Source organism: Rana temporaria, chromosome 10 (genome assembly GCF_905171775.1).
Source record: "Rana temporaria chromosome 10, aRanTem1.1, whole genome shotgun sequence".
Classification (NCBI taxonomy): Eukaryota; Metazoa; Chordata; class Amphibia; order Anura; family Ranidae; genus Rana; species Rana temporaria.
In genome coordinates this window covers 38,309,759-38,325,861 of record NC_053498.1, presented here as the reverse complement: position 1 = coordinate 38,325,861, position 16,103 = coordinate 38,309,759, and the positions used below count along the sequence as shown (strand labels likewise).

General features: G+C 40.8%; 1 protein-coding gene across 3 annotated transcripts in view; it reads left to right on the top strand.

Annotated features, from left to right (window-relative positions):
• The first annotated feature begins 2,505 nt into the window (after nt 1-2,505).
• SPIB (Spi-B transcription factor) overlaps nt 2,506-16,103 on the top strand; it is a 36,625-nt gene continuing 23,027 nt past the window's right edge. For 2 of the 3 annotated variants that reach the window (XM_040327562.1, XM_040327563.1), the window contains exons 1-2: nt 2,506-2,664; nt 14,445-14,472. In XM_040327562.1, coding sequence (XP_040183496.1) covers nt 2,642-2,664; nt 14,445-14,472 — 51 coding nt within the window. In that variant the 5' untranslated portion in view covers nt 2,506-2,641. The remainder of the gene's footprint in view (nt 2,665-14,444; nt 14,473-16,103) is intronic. The other variant, XM_040327561.1, reaches the window with a different exon arrangement.

The window sequence follows — 16,103 nt, the reverse complement described above, 5'->3', positions numbered from 1 at the left end:
TGTACCTTTACAACCCCTTTAACTATTCTGAACTATTTCATGATAACTGAATTACACTGCCTGGAGTTTAATTCTAAATAACACAAATTGTCTATGTTGATTTTATCTTGTTCTGGAAAAAGACAAGCATGTGGAAAGCCCTGAAAACCTGTCCTGCGAACAAAGCTATTGTATTTTAAAGGACCTGTAAACCCAAAAACAATAATTTCATATATTGCACCTTAGCGGCCCTTAGATGTGGTGGCAGCATTTGTTTTCATTTTTCAGGCAGGAATATTTGCCAGAAATGCAGTGTCTTTGTCACTTTGTGCGAGCTGAAAGTAAAGCAAAAACAATGTTATCTTCTGTAAACTACTAATCCTTCCCTTCCCCATGTAATGTTAATGAAGAAAATAATTTATGTTTAAAGTCCAGCCTGAGTGACAACTGTGACTCTCTCCATAGATACAGTGGAGTGTGTGAGCGTAACCACCCAAGGACCTGAAGTGCGTTATGAGGTGAAAAGAAAGAAAAGCCTAAAAAAATAAAACGACTGCAGCTACCTCATCTAAAGACTGGTAAAGTGCAATGTATGAAATTATTGTTTTAGGTTTAGATATGCATTGAGGATTATAGAGATAGAATGACTGCTCATGTTTATGTTCGAATCTTAACCAGAAAATATTGTGGCTTGGGGGATTGTGCACATGTGTGCAACCATTATCTGTGCACACATATTCAACCATAAACCACCACACATCTCCAACCATAATCTGTGCATGCATTTTCAACCATAAACCACCACACATCTCCAACCATAATCTGTGCATGCATTTTCAACCATAAACCACCACACATGTCCAACCATAATCTGTGCATGCATGTTCAACCATAAACCACTACACATGTCCAACCATAAACCACCACACATGTCCAATCATAATCTGTGCATGCATGTTCAACTATAAACCACCACGCATGTCCAACCATAATCTGTGCATGCATGTTCAACCATAAACCACTACACATGTCCAACCATAATCTGTGCATGCATTTTCAACCATAAACCACCACACATGTCCAACCATAATCTGTGCATGTATGTTTAACCATAAACCACCACACATGTCCAACCATAATCTGTGCATGCATTTTCAACCATAAACCACCACACATGTCCAACCATAATCTGTGCATGCATGTTCAACCATAAACCACCACACATGTCCAACCATAATCTGTGCATGCATGTTCAACCATAAACCACTACACATGTCCAACCATAATCTGTGCATGCATGTTCAACCATAAACCACCACACATGTCCAACCATAATCTGTGCATGCATTTTCAACCATAAACCACCACACATGTCCAACCATAATCTGTGCATGCATGTTCAACCACAAACCACTACACATGTCCAACCATAATCTGTGCATGCATGTTCAACCATAAACCACCACACATGTCCAACCATAATCTGTGCATGTATGTTTAACCATAAAACCACCACACATGTCCAACCATAATCTGTGCATGCATGTTCAACCATAAACCACCACGCATGTCCAACCATAATCTGTGCATGCATATTTGACCATGGGGAAACCAAATTATGGTCTTGACCAAATTAAGGTCTTGTTCCTCTCTTATCAGGGCTACATTAATAAATGGCTTCCCATTAGCATTTAACCTCAGCCATCTTTTAAGTTTTACATTTGTTTCCCATTTTCAGACAGCCAAACAAATGATTTAAGAGCAGTCCAGATATTTCTGACAAAATAGCAACCTAAAGTCTCAGTCATTTCCCATAATAGGGAAATCTCCCCTGCCTAGTGAATCATGATAGCAGACATGGGCACTCTGGTAAAAGGAGCTTACTAATAAAAGCCCATGGAGAAGTGGAAAGCCAGTAAAAGATTGCCATCTATACCTGAAATCAGTTTTAGGTGGCCTGATGTGTTAATAGCCAACTCCACCCAAAACTGATACCCTTTGAGGAGTGCAGCATTGACTATTCCAACCCAAATGATTTTTTTTTACAATGCTGCCACGATCTTTAAAAAAGAAAAAATTGTTGTCAGGATCCTGAGTGATAATCCATAATGTAGCATAAATAACCGATTACCACAGAACATGGCCCCTTCAATGTGGCTTTAATATTGTGATTATAAAAAAACTGCCACAGGACGTACCACCGGAGACTCCGAAAGACCTGAGAAAACACACTTCAACCCAATGGTGCTGTGCCAGATATGAAATATCAGTTTTGGGTTGAATGTGCCTTTACATTTATTGATTACACAGCGCTCATTGTTTCAAAGTCTACATGTTCTCTAAAATTTTTAGTTATGCCGAAGAAAAAATAGTTAGAATGAAAACTTTTTGAAACACTTAAAACAGCTGTGCAGCCCAGTATAGTGTATTGCAATTGCTGATGTTGTGAAATCTGTCCCCTCCCATGTAACTGTCATGGGGAAGTTCTAACATTAGCTCATGTTCCCCTCCCTCCAAGGCAAACTTTAAAACAGTTGCAGTTGGAGATGTTCACATTAAAGCTGAAAGGGTTTCCACAAAGTGATCATTGGTACCACAGTTGTAAAACATTCTGTAGAAGGAGGCATCCGTCATCGAGAAGGCTTACCAGTCCTGTCCCAAGATGCTCAGTTTGGACTCACTAAGGTAGGTTAATGCTTGTTAGTCATAGTTGTTTTTTTGTTTTGTGACTTTTTTTCTTTTTTTTTTAAGCAAAGATGAAAAAGTCCTAAAATCTAAGTGCACTTTAAAGAAAATTAACCGTAGAAATAATGAATAACAAATGTAGAAATTGTCTTTTTAACATTTAATAACTGTAGTTGTGAATATCACTGATGTATATATAAAAACGTTCTTGCAATTAGAACTTGATAGATAGTGATATGCATACATGACAACTCTCAGGGTTTACTTCTAGGTGTAAGATTTGGCGAAATTTACACTTTGATCTTTGTACAATTTTTTGCCGTTACCCCTACTGATTTACTATACTGCTGTAAATAGATACATAATCTCCTACAATATATATATATAGATAGATAGATAGATAGATAGATAGATAGATAGATAGATAGATAGATCTATATATCTATCTCTAAAGATATATATATATATATATATATATATATATATCTTTAGAGATATATATATAGATAGATAGATAGATAGATATCTCTATCTATCTATCTATCTATCTATCTATCTATCTATCTATCTATCTATCTATCTATCTATCTATCTATCTATCTATCTATCTATCTATCTATATATATATATATATATATATATATATATATATATATATACACACATACACACACAATTTTGTAACCCTTTTTAAATTAGTCAATGAATACATATTATTTTCAGTAGTATTTTTATTTTAAAAGGTTATTTCAGATAAAATCAGTATTTTTTTGATCTGATATTTTATAGGTCACCTCATAGGTCTCAGCAACCTCAGCAGCAAATTCTTCCTTTCTGGTCCCATATTCTCATGGAGTCTCACTCCTTCTGCTGTATTCTCTATTATGTAAAATAAACTGAAAATCCAACAGGATGAGTGAAACCTTCATGTCATGATTTCTGGCTATAGATGCCAGACGCTGGTGAAAGGGTCTCTCCCTTGGTGTTTCTAAGAGATACCGGATTTAGGTTCCCCACACATTTATCAGCATTAGGCAGACTGACCCTTTACTTCTTAGCAACAAAAAAAAAAAACTTTGATTGTAGGTTCCAGATAATTTCAGCTTTTTTTCACCAGATTCAGCTTTAGGATTACTTGTTTTAGTAAATATTCTCTTGATTCAAAAACCTATTAGCCATAAACAAATAAGACGTTGTGCTTCCAGTCGTCATTGGGTAACGCTGACAATATGCTTCCTTTTGCCTTGGATCGATCAAATTGTACTAAAGCTTCAGGGATAAGTTTTAAAGGGAAAGCTTCCACCAATGGCGACAGACCATAACATCATGTGTTATCATATTAACTTCCTACAACTCCGTCAGATATAGAGTATTTGCTGAAACGAGTATGGTTCTTGCACCTGGATTGTAATAATTGCTCTTTGTACAGTATTTATTTTAAACAGATAACACAGTTTTATAGGACTCATTAATCATTCCTAAAATATTGATTTTCAAACAAAGACAAATTGTGTTTGGGTTGGGGAGGATAGGAAAGTATTTGGCTAAAATGTCAACTGATATGGCAGCATGCTTTGTACCGATGCACAGAAAATATTATAATGCAAGTTATGCTCCTATCTGCTATATTCTTATTCCAGTCAAAGTCTGGGCAGATGTAAAAATCTTAATATACAAGTAAAACTATGCAGTACTGAATATCCATTATCCTTTGTAATTAAGGTGTTCGATTTCTGTAATATACTAGAGCATCCAAAATGCACTAACTGCTATTGACATCCAGTAAAATGAATAATGTTATATCATTGGTGGGATGAATTTCAGTGTATGTCCTATCCTAAATGATGCAAGGTGTCGTTGATAGTTGCTCGCCCTAGGTCGTGCCCTCTTTCCTTAACTGGTCATTTGGGGGCTTTATATTTCATGCTGTTAACATTTATTTTGACATGTTGTCTACGAACAACACCCATTTAAATAAAATTTGATATTTTTGATACATATTTGTTGACTAATTTAGTCCTAGACTCTAAAACCAATCTCCCACGTTTAAAATCCCACTGAGAAAACACACCCTTTCGGGGGGTACAGCAATTGGCTTATATTCAGGGATGTGGTGAGATATTGGTTTCTAGTTTACACATGTAGGGGACACCTACACTCTTTTATCATTGGTGGGAGGCCCAAAGTTTAGAGATGAATATTAAATAAAAAATGTAACTAAATTAGTAGTGGGTTATTTAGCTAAAGCCATACATAGGCAGATCCGATTCCCCAACACTCCATTACCTTGGTTGCTGGTGCCACCAAATTGCAATTGTGAGTGATCACACAAGCAGATCAAATGGAATCCTATACACACACACACACAGATGTTGATGTGACCCTTGTACAGTGGTGTTAGCATCTACAACAAGTAGTAATTTATCAGTAAAGATCAGTAATTTATCAGTAAAGATAGTCCAAGATGAACATAATCATGCCATTCAGTGTCCATTCGGATGGCCCCTACATTGTGGGACACCCCCCCCCCCCCCGTTTTGTATGTCTAAGTGGCCAAAGTTAATTCTATCATCCTCTAGCTGATGGGAGTTTAGATCTGAGTCCAGCAACTCACTCAGCAGTTACTCAGCTAAACCTATTATGTATAGTGTACAATGGGAGAGATAATTCACTAATTGCACAATACAGTGCAAAATTGCATAGCCCCAGCTGTGAGTACACAGAACTCGTCCTCTATTTCCTAAATTAAATGAAAACAGAGGTCTTAGATGCTTATAAATATACCCGAAAGCTGCATGTTGGCATCTTTGTATCTAACCTACATGAGTACCAGCAATGAATCATTCTGTATATTTGATCATTAAATAATCTTATATCAAGTTTACAAGACCCAAAGACCACTAAAACAAGTTGTATATTCATGAACCAAAATTGATTAGATAAGTCTGCAATGAGTGCTGGGATTTTTTATTTTTTTTATTGTAAATGACCTTCCTAGTAGGCTTATGCATAGGCACTCTAACATGGCTTTTAGCCAATTCATTGATAACTGTTAAAGCGGAGGTTCACCCCAAAAACATTTTTTTAACATTACATTCAGCCGAGTTGTCCTAATGACAATCGGCAGTTTTTTTTTTTATTTTATCCCCGTACATACCATATTTTCACCGCCGCTTCCGGGTATGTCTTCTGTGGGACTGGGCGTTCCTAATGGATTGACAGGCTTCCGACCGTCGCATGCGCCCTATAGAGCCGACTCGCAGTCCAGCTTCTTTTGGCAACTCGTGACGCGCTGTATGCGACGGTCGGAAGCCTGTCAATCAATTAGGAACGCCCAGTCCGTTGAAAATACGGTATGTACGGGGATAAAATTAAAAAAAAACCAGCCGATTGTCATTAGGACAACTCGGCTGAATGTAATGTTAAAAAAAATGTTTTGGGTGAACCCCCGCTTTAACTCTAAACATTTGTTGGTTGTGTGCTTCAAAAGATGCACCGACAAAAAAGATGTCTTTGTGGTCAAAGCAACTAGCAATTAGCTTTCAAATCACAAGTTGCAGGACTTATGTTTTTTTATTTTTTTATTTTAAAAAGCAGGACCAATGGTTAAAAGCCAGTCAGGCCGCGTACACACGGTCGGTCCAAACTGATGAAAACGGCCTGAAGTCCAGTTTTATCGGTCCAAACCGACCGGGTGTACGGCCCATCGGTCTGTTGTCCTTCGGACAAAAATTCGAGAACTTGCTTTAAAATCGAACCGATGGACGGCTGACCATCGGTCCAAACCGATGGTTAGAACGCAAAAGCATCGGTTCAAAACCCGCGCATGCTCAGAATCGACGCATGCTTGGAAGCATTGAACTTCATTTTTTTCAGCACGTCGTGTGTTTTACATCACCGAGTTCTGACCCGATCAGTTTTTGAACCGATGGTGTGTACGCACATTAGACCATCAGTCTGCTTCAGCGGTGAACCGATGAAAACGGTCAGTCGGATCATTCTCATCGGATGGACCGGTCGTGTGTACGCGGCCTCAGTTGCTAAGTGCAAGAAGAAATTAGCCGATTTCTGTCTGAAATCCAATGTGATAATATTCAATGCTATGTTCATGCACAATTCACCTTTATGATAAATGAAGAAGGTGGATTCAGCAGCTGTGTAAATTAATTACCTACCTTGTTTCCTTATGCGTAAACATGCTTTAAAAATAGATTAGGCTTAGAATTATGCCTTTGCTGTAAAATGAGCGCAGAGATATCATGCAAACTAGGTTTACAGTCAAGTTCTCATAAAAGTTTCTAAATGGAGTAAGTGTAAGCATCTTTTTCAACACAGGTACAAACTGAGATCAATTTAAGGGCATGTCTAAGGTTTCCACATGGAAGAAAACTAACTTAAATATCCCAAATGGCACATTTATTCAAGTTCCTGTTCAGAATGACAGATTCACTAGGTTATTCATTGATCGATAGTCCATGTATTGGCAGCTACTGGAGAATCCCTCAATGGCTTAACTCATTGCAAATCCAAAATCCCACTTCTGATCCATTCCTAAAAATGTATACAAAAATTGCAGCAGCAAAAGTTCAAATTTATAATAATGCTTAAAGTGGAGGTTCACCCGGAAATAAAAAATTTTAACCTTAGATTCCTGCTCATTTTGTCAAGGGGAATCGGCTAGTTTTTTTTAAATCGAAGCTGTACTTACCGTTTTAGAGAGCGATCTTCTCCGCCGCTTCCGGGTATGGGCTACGGGACTGGGCGTTCCTATTTTGATTGACAGTCTTCCGACAGGCTTCTGACGGTCGCATCCATCGCGTCACGATTTTCCGAAAGTACCCGAACGTCGGTGCGCAGGCGCAGTATAGAGCCGCACCGACGTTCGGCTTCTTTCGGCTATCCGTGACGCGATGGATGCGACCGTCGGAAGCCTGTCAGAAGACTGTCAATCAAAATAGGAACGCCCAGTCCCGAAGACCATACCCGGAAGCGGTGGAGAAGATCGCTCTCTAAAACGGTAAGTACAGCTTCGATTTTAAACAACTAGCCGATTCCCCTAGACAAAATGAGGGTAAAAAAAATGTAATGGGTGAACTCCCGCTTTAAGGCTGTGAACCCTGGTACAGAGATCATGTTTTAGGGGATTGCAAAATGTATTAGAGGCTTTTGTAAATTAACCTGGACTTACCCTTTAAAGATGACTAAGGCCTTTTATGGGTCCAGAATACCTAGGCTATTTGTGCCTTAAATTTGCCATCTTTGGCACATACAATAAATGTTACCCATCTCTTATTGTACAATGTTGTGTTAAAATAGAATTGCTTGCTGTGACTTCCGTAGCATTGCCCTTTCCCTGTTATGCAAATAGTGTCCCCTGGGACAGTGACACGCACAGAAAGAGAGTCATTGTGGGTGAGTGGAATATTACTTCTTAAGATCATGAGTAAGGAGGCGTAATAAATGATGCATTAGTCTAGTTTAACCAAAGTGATGCAGTTTCTGACTATAGAAGTACATGTTGGACCAACAAAGCACACACATAAGCAGTTACTGGTAATGGCGCCCAAAAGGTTTGAGAACCAAACAAAAGATGCTGACATTTATAAAGTATAAGTATTCTGAGAAAGAGGAAACTAAACAACAGGGCTCAGCAGAGAATGACCACAAAGCCATAAGGTCTGTGGAACACTAGAACTTTCTACAAGTTTCATCTTAGGCCTTGTACACACGGTCGGACCAAACCGATGAGAATGGTCCGACGGACCGTTTTCATCGGTTCACCGCTGAAGTGGCCTGATGGTCTGATGTGTGTACACACCATCGTTCCAAAAACCGATCGGGTCAGAACGCGGTGACGTCAAACACACGACGTGCTGAATAAAACGAAGTTCAATGCTTTTAAGCATGCGTCGACTTGATTCTGAGCATGCGCGGGTTTTGAACCGATGCTTTCTGTACTAACCATCGGTTTGGACCGATCGGGCAGCGGTCCATCGGTTCGGTTTTGAAGCATGTTTTAAAATGTTGGACCGAAGGAAAACAGACCAATGGGCTATACACACGGTCGGTTTGGACCGATGAAACTGAACCTCGGTCCATTCTCATCGGTTTTGTCCGACCGTGTGTACGTGGCCTAAGGTGGACAAGGATTTGAGGTGGATTTCCCTTTAGTAAATCAACCTCTCGCTGCTGACAAGACTTGTGCTTGTAGTCACACCTAAAGGAATACCCAAAGGTCCAGTTCACTTCTAGCCTATTTATACTGTTTTCAATCAGGCCCTGATGAAGGGGGCATTTTTGGACCACCGAAATGTGTAGGATTTCCCCCCTGATATATCTGGACCTTTTAGCAGTGGTGTGGCGCTATAATTTACACTAATCTACAGGCTAATGAGACTATAGAAATCCTCTCGGGTGTAGAAGCTGCCTCCCCAGAAACTGGCTTACATCAACATCAAAACTTTATAAGATATCGATACCAATAAGATAAACTTATGGGTCCACCGCTATATTTCCACTTTCCTTAAAGGGGTTGTAAAGGAATTTTTTTTTTCATAATAAGCATCCTTTACCTGCAGACATTCCTCTTTCCACTTCCTCATTGTTCGTTTTTGCTCAGAAGTTGCTCTATTTCTTCTCTGTTCTGTTCACTTCCTGCTTGTCTGATTTTACTGACCACCGTGAAGGGAGGCTTTACTGCGGTGGTCAGTAACGTGCTCACCCCCTCCTGGGAACTACATCTGTGTGGCAGGACGCTCTCTACGTGTTAGAGACTTCAAGGAGGTTTGAATTACTGGGCGTGCCGCAATGCATACTGGGAAATGTAGTTCTTACATGAACCAGCGATGTAAACCAGGAAGTGAATGAGAGAACATAAACTAGAATGCCGGAGGTGATATAGATGAAGGAATTTAATAGGTATTTACTCGTTTTTTAACAGTATCATTACACTATTCTGTCTGTCTACCTTGCAGACATTGGGCCTGATCCTCAAAAGGGATACGACGGCGTATCTACTGATACGCAGTCGTATCCCTGTTTCTATCTATGGAACTGATCCACAGAATCAGTTTCACATAGATAGGGAGAAGATCTGACATGTGTAAGGGACTTATACTGTCGGATCTAAGGATGCAGTACCGCAGCTGCCACTGGGGGCATTTCTCGTCGAAATGCCGCTTCGGGTATGCAAATTAGCACTTACGGAGATCGACGAAGCTTTTACGCTTCGTTTTTTCTCCATAAGTATTAGTTTGCCGTCGCAATATTAGGGCTGCTTTTACAAGGCCTAAACTGTTTAGACCTTGTAAAAGTAGACCCTTCTATCCCGCGTCGCTGTCTTTTTTTTTTTTTTTTTTTCTGCCGCAACTCGTATTTTTTTTTTACGCCCGTCGCGATTCTCAAAACCTGGCGCAACGTAAAACCGTGCAAAGCACGTCGGGAAAATTACGTCGGGAGCATGCGCAGTATGTCCGGCGCGGGAGCGCGCCTAATTTAAATGGGACTCGCCCCATTAAATTAGGAACGCCTTGCGCCGGCCGGATTTAAGTTTCACAACCTGCAAGACAAAGGCATAATGAGCTAGTATGCATAGCATACTAGCTCATTCTGAATTACTTACCTGAGATCGAAGTCCCCGCAGCGACCCTCGTTCGCCTCCTTCGACGCCGCCATGATACACCGAGTAACTTCCGGGTATCGCTGCTCCGGCGATGTGACTGGCCGGAGCAGCGATGACGTCACGCATGCGCGCGGGAGCCGCCACTAACGACATTATGCCATTAGTAGCGGAACGCTCAGTGCGCCTGCGCCCAATGTCTACGGCACATGCGCCATAGTAAATCGGTGCTGCAATTTTTTGCAAATATCTCCTAAACCTTTTAGGTTTGAGAGCCATTTCTTGCACCTACATGTTAGCCTTAATCTAGGCTCTCCTGTAGGTTAAAGTGGTTGTAAAGGGTTTACAACCACTTTAAGCATACATTATACAAGAAATAGTGCTCGATATTGTCCAAGCTGTAAACATTTTTTTTTTTTTGTTCCTTTTGGATTAGAGCTCTGTTTTAAATCTACACACATGAAATGACATTGATGTGCATTACTACATGTGGTTTTGTGTTCATTTTTGAGTAATTAACATGCGTTTGCAATGTGTATTAGAGTATGCCTTTATGTACATTCTCATATGAGGACATATAAATAATTGCTCTGAAATCAGTTTCCAGTACGTTCCAAGATTTTTTACTAAATGACTTTCCAATGGCAAATATATTACATAAATACTGAAAAAAATCTTAAAAGCGGAGTTATAAAATCTGGAGCAGAGGAAATGGAAACAGGATTATTGCTGTTGCTTATGGCATTCCCTAGTTGTACATAACAACATTTAGAAATTACGGGCCAGATTCACATAGAAGAGCGGCAGCGTAACGTTTCATAGATACGTTACACCGCCGCAATTTTTCATCGCAAGTGCCTGATTCACCAAGCACTTGCGATGAAAACCTACGCAAGGCAGGCCAATTCAAATGGGCGTGTGCCATTTAAATTAGGCGCGCTCCTGCGCCGGACCTACCGCGCATGCTCCGTTTCCGAACTCCCGCCGTGCTTTGCGCGAAGTGACGTCATTTTTTCGAACGGCGACGCGCGTAGCGTAATTCCGTATTCCCGGACGGCTTACGCAAACAACGTTATTTTTGAAATTTAGACGCGGGAACGACGTCCATACTTTATACAGCAATACGATTGCTGTGTAAAGTTAAGGCACCAAAAACGACGACCAACTTTGCGACGGGAAACTAGACTAGCGGCGACGTAGTGAACGCGAAAAACCGTCGGGAATCGCCGTAACTCCTAATTTGCATACCCGACACTGGTTTACGACGCAAACTCCCCCCAGCGGCGGCCGCGGTATTGCATCTTAATATCCGAGTAAAACAATTACACCTGTCGGATCTTATGGCTATCTATGCGTAACTGATTCTATGAATCAGTCGCATAGATAGAACAACAGATACGATGGCGTATCAGGAGATACACTGTCATATCTGCTCTGTGAATCTGGCCCTACGTTTGTATACTCTCCCAAGTGGTCCAACATTGTAAGTAATTGCTCATGCTTTCCTTCTCTATAACATAGCATAGCTTGGGTGCCTATAAATTTATGCCTAAAGTTTGTCCAAAATAAAACTTCAACTCCATATGGATGTATCATAACTAGATAACTAGATCACTACCCTCATGCCTATGATCAACTTTAACCAACTATCAAGCTTTCAGAGAACAGCCCTCCCCATATAGCACAATACTTATTAAGCTTGTTAGGTATCAATTAGTGTAAGTAGCACAGCAGGAGGGATCAATCCAGTCAAAACAAATTGAATTTGTGTCTGTTGACCTAGAGAATTAGAATGATTGCATCAGAATTTTACATTTTGCAAGAATTCTGACTGTCCATTTCCTTGATTCTTATGCAGTTCCAAAAAAAAGAAATACCTCCAATAGGTGAAAAGCTGGCTATACACAGATAGCTGGATTCAGGTAGCCGTGCCTAACGTTAGGCAGGCATAGCGTATCTCATATACGCTACGCCACCGTAAGTTAGAGAGGCAAGTGCTGTATTCACAAAGCACTTGCGTCCTAAGTTACGGCGGCGTAGCGTAAATGTGCCGGCGTAAGCGCGCCTAATTTAAATTGTGAAGAGGTGGGCGTGTTTTTAAGTAAATAAAGCATGACTCCACGTAAATGACGTTTTTAACGAACGACGCATGCGCCGTCCGTGGACGTAACCCAGTGCGCATGCTCCAACTTACGCCGCAAAGACTCATTGCTTTCGACGTGTACCTAAATTACGGCCAGCCCCATTCACGGACGACTTACGCAAATGACGTAAAAATTTTAAAAATCAACGCGATTCCGACGTCCATACGTAACATTGGCTGCACCATCTTTTTGGTGGAATATCTTTAGGCCTGAAACGCCTTACGTAAACGGCGTATCTTTACTGCGACGGGCAAGCGTACGTTCGTGAATAGGCGTATCTCGCTGATTTACGCATTCTAGGCGTAAATCAGCGTACACGCCCCTAGCGGCCGGCCTAAATAGACAGCTAAGATACGACGGCGCAGGTGGTTGTATCTTAGCTAGATTTAAGTGTATCTCAATTTGCGCAGATTCAGAGTTACGACGGCGTATCTGCTGATACGCCGGCGTAACTCTACCTGAATCTGGCTAAGAATTTTTTACTGTAATTATTGTTGGTCCATCTTTTTTTTTGTTAAGTATTCTCAATTCCAAAAACATTGCTGAGAGATTATTATTTTTCTACAATCATCTTCAATTCTTCTGAGAATTAGCTTGTGGAAGATGCAGAGATTAAAAAGTGTTTTTCCAAAAATGTAGAACAGGGATCCTCAAACTACGGCCCTTCAGCTGTTGTAGAACTACACATCCCATGAGGCATTGTAACACACTGACATTTACAGACATGACTAGGCATGATGGGAATTGTAGTTCCTGAACAACTGGAGGGCCAAAGTTTGAAGACCCATGATGTAGAAGTTTGTAACTGGATACATAGGAAACAAAAAGTAAATACCAATGAAATACAGGGGTTTCTCTTAAAAAAAGCTCCTTCTGCCCAGAATTCTATTACATTTTTAATGGTAATAATTAATACTGTTAGCATTTAATTAGCAACAGACAAAGAAGAAACTGAAATAGAAACCAGTTAATGCTATCACTACAAAATTATTATGATGTTCTGACTAAATTGTGCCATCATGGGCATACAGCAGGTAGTTGCAATTTTGACCTAATGGAATCCTGTGATCAGTGCTTTTTTTCCTCAGACAATAGGTACAGGAACTCCCCCTTTCCGGGTCACCCCTTTTCTCCGCCCTCTACCCACCTCCCAGTACTGCCCCTTCTAGACAATCTAGAATCAAGTATATATTTGTGGTGCTAAGTAATTTGTATGGAATTTGGTAATGATATTAGGAAAAGCAGCAAAATAGATCCCCATGCAGCCAGTAACAATAGATCCCCCTAACAACAATGGACCACCCACAACAAAATCCCCCCCCCCTCAGCAACAATAGACTCCCGGTAGCATCAGCACAGCCAGCATTAATAGACTCTCTGGCAGCCATCAACAATAGACCCCTCCCCCAACAGTAGATCTCTTTCAGCAACAACTGACTCCCCAGCAACATAAGACCCCCCAGCAACAATAGGTCCCCCACCATCAACAATAGACCTCCTCAGCAACAATAGACCTCCCCGGCAAAATTAGATCCCCAGCAGTGAGCATCAATACCCTGAAGCACACCCCAGCACCCCTTGCCATTACATACAGTCAGTCCAGGAGGTGCCGTAACTGCGTTCCCCTGCGTTCCCGCTGAAAAAAAGCCCTGCCTGTGATTATGATTATGGGGGTTTACCACATCTGACTTCCTTCTGAAGATGTTAGTTGTCTGGCTGTCTCTGGTTTCAGATGTAATGCTCACCGACCTCACCGAGGCAGTGATGGAAATCAGGACTCCTAATCCGCATGCTTTAGTTGGTATATCAGGAAGTACTGAACCCTTTTAGAAAACAACAAAATACATGAAAATACAATTTTCAGAAAGTCACAAACTTTTTTTAGTGAGTATAGTAAGCATTATCCTGTAATAGCCCCTGATATATAATAGAAGACATATAATGTAATGTTTAATGAAGACATGTAATAAAATGTTCAACGTTTACCTAACAATTTATATTTGTTTTACTTTCTACAGATTTGACAATCTCCCCTTTAATTGCTCAGTAAGTATTTTTTTTATTTTATTATATATTTTATTTATGGTTGTCTTTATCAGTGTGTTACACAACGGGAGGGGGGCTTACTAAAACTGGACTTGACTAAATCTGTTGCAGCTTTGCATAGAAACCAATCAGCTTTCAGGTTTTAGGCTGGGTTCACACTACTACACTACTTTTATCCTACTTTGCTCTGCTACATTGGTCCTACATTTATCCTACATTGGTCCTACATCCATCCTACTTTCATGAACAGGATACTACTTTGGTCCGACTTCAATGATATTCAGTGGGCCTGAAGTAGGATCAATGTAGGACCAAAAGTAGTACAGGGAGCATTTTCAAAGTCGGACCGACTTGTGTAGGACGCTACAAGACGCTCTCATAGGGAAACATTGAACACAGAGCAAAGTAGGATGAAAGTAGTGTAGTAGTGTGAACCCAGCCTGAATGTCAAAGCTTAATTGAAAAACCTGACATTAGAAGCTGATTGGCTACCATGTACAGCTGCACCAGATTCTGAGTGCGTCAGTTTTAGTAAATCTCCCCCAAACAAGTTTCCCCCTCAAAACCCCTCCCCCACACACACCCTCCAAATCACATCAAATTGTGGGTGTGGTCAGATTTCACAAACAGTAGGAGGGTCTTAAAGGGGCATTAAATACCAGGATTGCATTACACACAGAGCAGAGTGCAGAGCTGTCACTTGTAAACACAGAAACCGGACTTGTGTGTTTACAAGTGATTATGGTGAGCAGGTGCTTCATCAGATTCGGCAACCCGTCAGAATTGGTAATGGAAGTGACGTTCTGTCGCCGCCATCTTGATACACCCCACACTCCTCCATAGTAAGGATACTCTGAGAAGGGGGAAAGCAGACATCTTGTTATACCCACCGGAGTTTTGCACTTTACACTTATTTTTAACAGGAAAGTGAGTTTATATAGTGAAATACAGTACTTAGAAGTCTGTCTGACTGGTTAGATATTAAATTTTAAAAGCAGCGAACTTCTGTCAGATTAGCAAACCTATGAGATTAGCAGGTTTGCCGCTGCTTTTAAAATTCAACATCATAACAGTCAGACGGAGTTCTAAGTACTCAATTTCAGTACATAAACTCACTTTACTGTTAAATATAAGTGTAAAATGTAAAACTCCGGTAGGTGTAACAAGATGTCCGCTTACCCCTTCTGAGGCCCTGTACACACGTCCGAGAAACTCGACGGGCAAAACACATCGTTTTGCTTGTCGAATTCCTTGTGAAGCCGCCAAGGATCTCGGCGAGCCAAGTTTCCTCATTGACTAACGAGGAAATAGAGAACATGTTCTCTATTTGGCTCGACAAGTTCCTCGTCGGTTTCCTTGGCCAAAAGAGTACACATGACCGGGTTTCTCTGCAGAATACGGCTCCGATCGAGTTTCTGGCTGAATTCTGCCGAGAAACTTGGTCGTGTGTACGGGGCCTCAGAGTATCCTTACTATGGATGAGTGCGGGGTGTAGCAAGATGGCAGCGCTGGAACGTCACTTCCGTTACCATTTCTGACGGGTCGCCATATCTGACAAAACACAGGCACCAAAGGGTCTGAGCCTGAGGTGGTGAAATTGAGTTCCACCTGAAAAAAAGCCCTGGTTGTAA